Source organism: Manacus candei, unplaced genomic scaffold (assembly GCF_025592945.1).
Source record: "Manacus candei isolate 608988 ecotype Guabito, Panama unplaced genomic scaffold, ASM2559294v1 h1tg000011l, whole genome shotgun sequence".
Lineage (NCBI taxonomy): Eukaryota > Metazoa > Chordata > Aves > Passeriformes > Pipridae > Manacus > Manacus candei.
Window position 1 is genome coordinate 10,110,498 of NW_026138059.1, and position 6,005 is coordinate 10,116,502.

At 42.5% G+C, this 6,005-nt stretch overlaps 1 protein-coding gene across 2 annotated transcripts in view; it reads right to left on the minus strand.

Annotated features, from left to right (window-relative positions):
- TDRP (testis development related protein) overlaps positions 1-5,989 on the minus strand; it is a 30,218-nt gene extending 24,229 nt beyond the window's left edge. The window contains exon 1 of one of the 2 annotated variants that reach the window (XM_051778145.1): positions 5,605-5,989. In XM_051778145.1, the coding sequence (XP_051634105.1) occupies positions 5,605-5,718 (114 nt within the window). In that variant the 5' untranslated portion in view covers positions 5,719-5,989. The remainder of the gene's footprint in view (positions 1-5,604) is intronic. The other variant, XM_051778144.1, reaches the window with a different exon arrangement.
- Positions 5,990-6,005: the final 16 nt, after the last annotated feature.

Genomic DNA, 6,005 nt, shown 5'->3' on the forward strand with positions numbered 1-6,005 from the left:
GTATATTGATGGTAGGAAGTTCAGCACCAGTAGGAGAGTATGGCTCCAGAAACCTCACAAAGCTCCGTGAAGATACAACAAATAAATTAGGGAAAGTAGATCTCAAGCAATGATGTAGAGGAGAAGATGACAGTGGTTTTATGGATCGGTGAAATGGGATAATTCTGTATTAGGCAGGAGGGGAGGAAGACAGACAAGGCAGCTGCTGGCAAACAGAGGCAAAAGAGTCAGTAAAGTAGAACTGGCTTGAGGAAAGATACAAGTGATAAAAATGAAAAACGGGGGAGAGGAAGGGCCTGTACTAAGAAAAACCCTGAAAGCAAGGACAGAGACTTAAATGTAAATTTCCTGAAACAAAGACAGGCCAGCTGAAGAAAGTGAATCTGAAGGATGAGGAGAACTTAAACTTTATGCCATAAGCAACAACATTAATATCACCAATGGGATTTGCAGGGACTAGGAGATGGGAAAACATAGCATAGGTATTAGAAGCTGCAGAGGAAGTAATCACCATCAGGATGGGAAGCGAGGGTCTGCACAAGAATTTCAGCTGTCTAGACAGAAAGAAAAATAATAATTTAAAAAAATACTACAAAAGCAGACTTGATGTAGACTTCATAGAGAAAACAACAGTAAAGTCCAGGACACAAATTCTCTTTTGCACAATAGATAAAAATCACCAACAACCTTCACCTTATAGGCTTGACTGAAAGAAAAGATACATACTGATGGCATCTATAGTAGGACACCAACCAGGCAATATGTGCTTTGTGGGCTTCTAAGAGTCAGAATAAGCCAACAGAAAGGGGATAAGAGGTGAGAAGCATATCTGATCCCAGTCAACTGTGTAAAAAATGACAGTATAAATAAAAATTTGAAGCACCTTAGAAAAGAAAAGGATTTTAAAAAAAGAAAGCCTAAAGCCCCAAAAGGCACTGTCTGCTCTATAGAGCTCCAGGAAGATTGTAAGGAAACAGGACCCACTCCAGAAGCTGCTGAAAGACGGTGTGTGACAAGAAGGAGGAAAAGGAAGAAAGGCAGGCCAAGGAAAGGCTCAGGAAAGTCTTTTCTGACAGTCCCACAATCTAACATTCAAGAATGATGACAGAATACAGGTGATGGATTTTAGCCAGGAAAAATATCACTGCAATGTCACAAGAACAACTTCAATGAAAAGAAAAAAACAGGCTAGCAGAGAGGAGAATGTATGTCAGAATTATTAGACTACTGCAGGCAAAGCCTGAGACACCTTCTAGCCTGAAATGGCTAGAAAGTGAAGGAAAGGCATTAGCTGGATTAGCACTGACTGCTTTATTATTTTTTTTAATTAAAAAATACCTTATTCTACGTATTAGTAGAATGTAAGAAATGCTGCTCAGCTCCCACCCATTCCTGCAGGGCCTGTCTGAGTTTGACTCACTTCAAGATGAAAGCTCATATTAAAATCGTACCAAAGACCTTAACATCTTCATTAAAATATATAACTCAAATTCTGTATACCCAACTTCCAAACATCCTGAGCAAGTCCAAACAAAATTCAGCATAAAACATGTTTTTGCACATATTCTCTTTGAACATAACAAAAAATACAATCAGAGAGAACAGATCAAGGCTAAGGTCCTGAAGTATTTTCATATGAAAGATAAGAGTTGCATTAGATAATACAGACCAGCCTGATACCCATCCACTGCCCTAATATATAGATGTGTTTTGAAGCTGAGTGCCATTTTACGTCAGAGTTACATGTGATATTGACACAGCATTGACACCTCTGAGCACTGATTAGATGACAGCAGGACTGAATCAAAGAGAACTCAGCAAAACTGCCAAAACAGCGCCTTCCAGAAGTCAAAACCCAGCATTTTTCCCTTTCCAAAAATAAAACTACAGTTTGAAACATAATGACTATATTACAAACTGGACACAAGTTTGGCACCACTATGTACATTTCTAGCATATTTTCAGAGAGACACATAAAAAGCACATTAATTTCATTTTATAAGTGTTTACTATTTACGCATGTTAAGTTGTCTAAATGCATTAATTATAATCTAAATGAACAAAGCACCTTCATTATATAAATTAAAAATACTTATGCCTCAAAGTATAAATTAAAATTAACTTCTAAGATTCAGTCTAAAACTGTCCGGTTTAAAAAAAATAAAGAATACAATAATCCATACATTTATTTACACAAGTTTCAAAATTTACTTGTCTTTCTTATCTCAGGAAACACCCTACTATTTTAAATAAGTGTTAAGAATTCAAAGTACTTGAATATATGCAGAAACTTTTACTAAAAAGTGGCCAGAGGCTGACAGTTCCCTCCCTTGCAATTTTCATGTTCTAAAATTTGTTTTTGTTCTCCCCTGGAACAAAATCAAACCACTCCATATAACACAAAACCAGAACTGTCAAAACTCCTCTTTACAGATCAAACTAAGCTTTCCTATTTAAGAACTATGAACTTCTACAAATTCAAATGTCTGCTTGAGTAAGCCCAGATCAGGCTTCCATATCTAAAGAGGATGATTAAAATTGCTCCAGAGTAACAAAGGGTTTTTTTGTGTTAGGTTTTTTTTTGTTTATTTACTTTTAACTTATAGTAGCCTAATTCTTTGTTACTGTCTGCTAATGAAATGTCCTAATTATTAGGTTGCACAGTGAGAAGTCCTTCACTCTTTCTCAGCTTTAAAGAAACAACATACAGCACCAACATTTCATTACACTGGAATACTTTCAACCTGGTCTGCTTTAATGACATAGATGAGACTACCAATTTCTTGTCTTTGAAGTAAAAAGTTTCAGCCTTATTTATAGCATGAATGGTAGAAGCTTAAGGATTTTCTTGTCACTTGCTTATTAAAACTGAAAATAAAGACAAAAGACAGTTGTTGGGAAAAACAAGATGTCATAAATCAAAGTCAAAATATGATGACGCCAGTTCATCTTCTCTTTTACCAAATGATTTATCAGAAAAGAACCTAGAGGAAATAAAATCTAACAGTCAACTTTCTGTTGCATGAAATCTATTGCTGGGCTTCTTAATTTACTAAAAGGCACTCAAACTAATTATCTGGATTTTGGCCCTAAAGAAAAAAAAATTAGTGAAGTCCTGGATTCTCTTCTTCTTGATAAGGTAATCCTTCATTCACAGCAGGCTGTACTGCAACAACAGAGCTGAGGAAGACTGACATTCTCATGCACAGCTAGGGTACCACGAGAACTGTCCCCATAACTCCTCCAAGCTCCAATGGGGCTCCCTCCAAAGTCAGGGAGTTGGGTGTTGCACATCAGGACGTTGCAGGGGCCAAGTGCAGACCACTACCAAATCCCCCTACACATTACTGGATTTCATTGCCTTGAAATCATATTACTGGGAGAAAGAACAGGTTCTGATGAAACATCAAAAATGTCAAACACTAAAAGCAGGACACATAAACCAGATCAGCTACAACAAGCTGAACAAGTGCATTTAGTTACCTCACACTTTCCCCTTGACACCTGTCTAAGCCGTGTTTTAGACACATTGTACCTATAGCTGATCTAGAAGCTGCCTTGATCATGAGAATTACAAAGTTAATCAATTGGTAATAGTTGTCCATACAGTCTATCCTTCCTTAAAGTGCACATAAACTCTAAAATAAATACAGTTAAATATTGTGGGAGGAGTGTTGCGTTTCTTTCGAGACATTTTGATTTTAACAGGCAAAAAAACTAATAGCTTATGGTCTTCACTTCATTCTCTGGGCCAAGCTACACCACAGTTGCACTAACCTTACTGAATCCTTGATTTTCAAGACTATTTCATTTAGTGACTTAGAATAATTTATTTTTCATCTTCCACCTCCCAAAATCAGCTTCTTTTATTCCAGTGCCCCTAGGACTTGAAAAGGATTTTTCCTAAAATTGATGAAAATGCAAACCATTTGCACCAGAAATCATCATCACCATTATAACTTGAGATTGCTACTAAAGGAACAGAAGCCCAGGATAGTAAAAGACAATTGGACTGGACAAAAAGAAAACCAAAACCCACAAACAAAAAAACCCCAAAACCAGTAAAAAAACAAACTCCAGCCTCTGTTGCTAAGTAGAGGACTGGGAGAATTGTCTGGACAGAAGGCTGAAGAATCATCTTCTGACTGGGAGGCCATAGTCAAGGGTCTAAAACGGGGTTTGGAGCATTTATGGTAAAGAAGAAAAGTAGTTAAGAGTCAGTTGCATTTACTGGAAGCTTTCAGTGACCTTTGGTGTTTGAGGAAGATTTTCAGGAGCTAAGCAAGTCTAGGAGGGCTACAACAGCACAAGCTAACAGCTTAAGGAAAACAGTGGAAGTTTCCAAGCACCTGAGGATAGGATCTGTAGGAGGGAGAGGTTATGTGTTGCATGAGAGGTTGTGGGAGATACTTCAGGTTACCTCCAACCCCACAATCCCCCTTCCTCCCACAAAGGGGGTCTCCAAAATGACTGACTGTTCTCCCACAGGAAAAGATGCTATTCATCCATATGAATCTTCACAGCTGCTATCAAACTAGTAGCAAGAGCTAGGGCTCTTCTGTTTACAGTGCAGGGGAAAAGGCAAGGCAAGACTAAACTGGTGATTTTGGCTACTGGAAGATAGAGAGAATAACTGCTGTGACTGGGAGAGGCTGCTCTTCAGCAGTAGCCACACATGTTGACAACCCATAGCACTTGTCAACCACGAACTCAAGCAGAGAGTAGTTTATCCAAACACTCCAGCTCTTCCAGCAAGCCAAGCAAGACAAACACGGGGTGGGAAGTTGAGTGGGCTTTTGTACCTTCCTTTGAATAGAAACCTCACTAGTGTGCAACCCCGGGCAACTGCTTACTTCAGATATGCAGGTGTCCTGCAACCTCTCATACAACATCTAAAGATAATCTGTGGCAACAGAAGATCAGTTCAGCAACAAAGCTGTATCACGCAGTGTAACAGGCTTCTGAGCTGGACGGATGCCTAATTACTACCAAGTTTTTGAAAGCAAGTCAACAAACATTTTTTCAGTTGTTTTGCCTGATATTCAACGGATACCCTTCCTTTCAGGTTGTATTTGTTAGGCGACCAATACTTTGAGAAGGTCACTTGGTATTTAACTCATTATTTAACAATGAAAGCTTTCAAACAACATTGCGGCTGATTAAGGATAGCCAGCTACTATTACTGAAACCATAGAAAAAAAGCAATCGTGCCAAAATATCAGTGCTCTACACAAACACGAAAATGAAGGTATGTTCTTAAACATCCCTGTTTAATGTATTATGCTTTACAGATGGGTTGCAGTACCCCTGGCTAGGGCCGGGAGAGAAAGTACCCTGTGGTATGAAGCCACTGGAATGAAGGACAGCAAGTCCCAGCAATGCCGGAGGCCGGCTGCTGGAAGGAAACAGAGGTGGATAGGCCACTCAGCACCCCAAAAATCGGGTGACAGTCGCACGATCCGCGCAAACACCCCCAGCTCGACCAGGGCCAGGCTGCCGGCACATCCAAAGTGGGAAAAGTGATTACTCATGCCGCCGGAGAGGAGGGCAGCGGGAGCGGGGCCGAGCCTCCCGACCCCTCCGAGCCGGGCTCCGCGCTCCTACCTGGGGGGCCGCGAAGGCGGCGGCGGCGGCGGGCGGCGGCCCGCGGGGATGCGTCTCCTCCTCCTCGGGCGAGTCGTCCAGCAGAACTTTGCTGCTCTTGTTGAGCTTCCACATGGCGGGCGCGGGGGCGGCGGCTCCCGCCCCGCTGGTCCCGGCAGCGAGCGGGCCGAGGGGGAGCGGCGCTGCCTCCGCAGCCCCGGCCGGGGCGGCTGCGCTCGGCAGGGCTGTCACCCCGCCGGGGGCTCCCGGGCCGGGAGGAGGGAGGAGCTGCTGGCGGCGCCGGGAGCCCGCCCCTCACCGCCGGCCTGCCGATGGAGCCGGGAGCGCGGACAGTCCGTCCGCGGCGGGGCGGGCGGGGCAGGGCAGGGCAGGGCCGGGCCGGGCCGGGGAGCCGTGTCCCC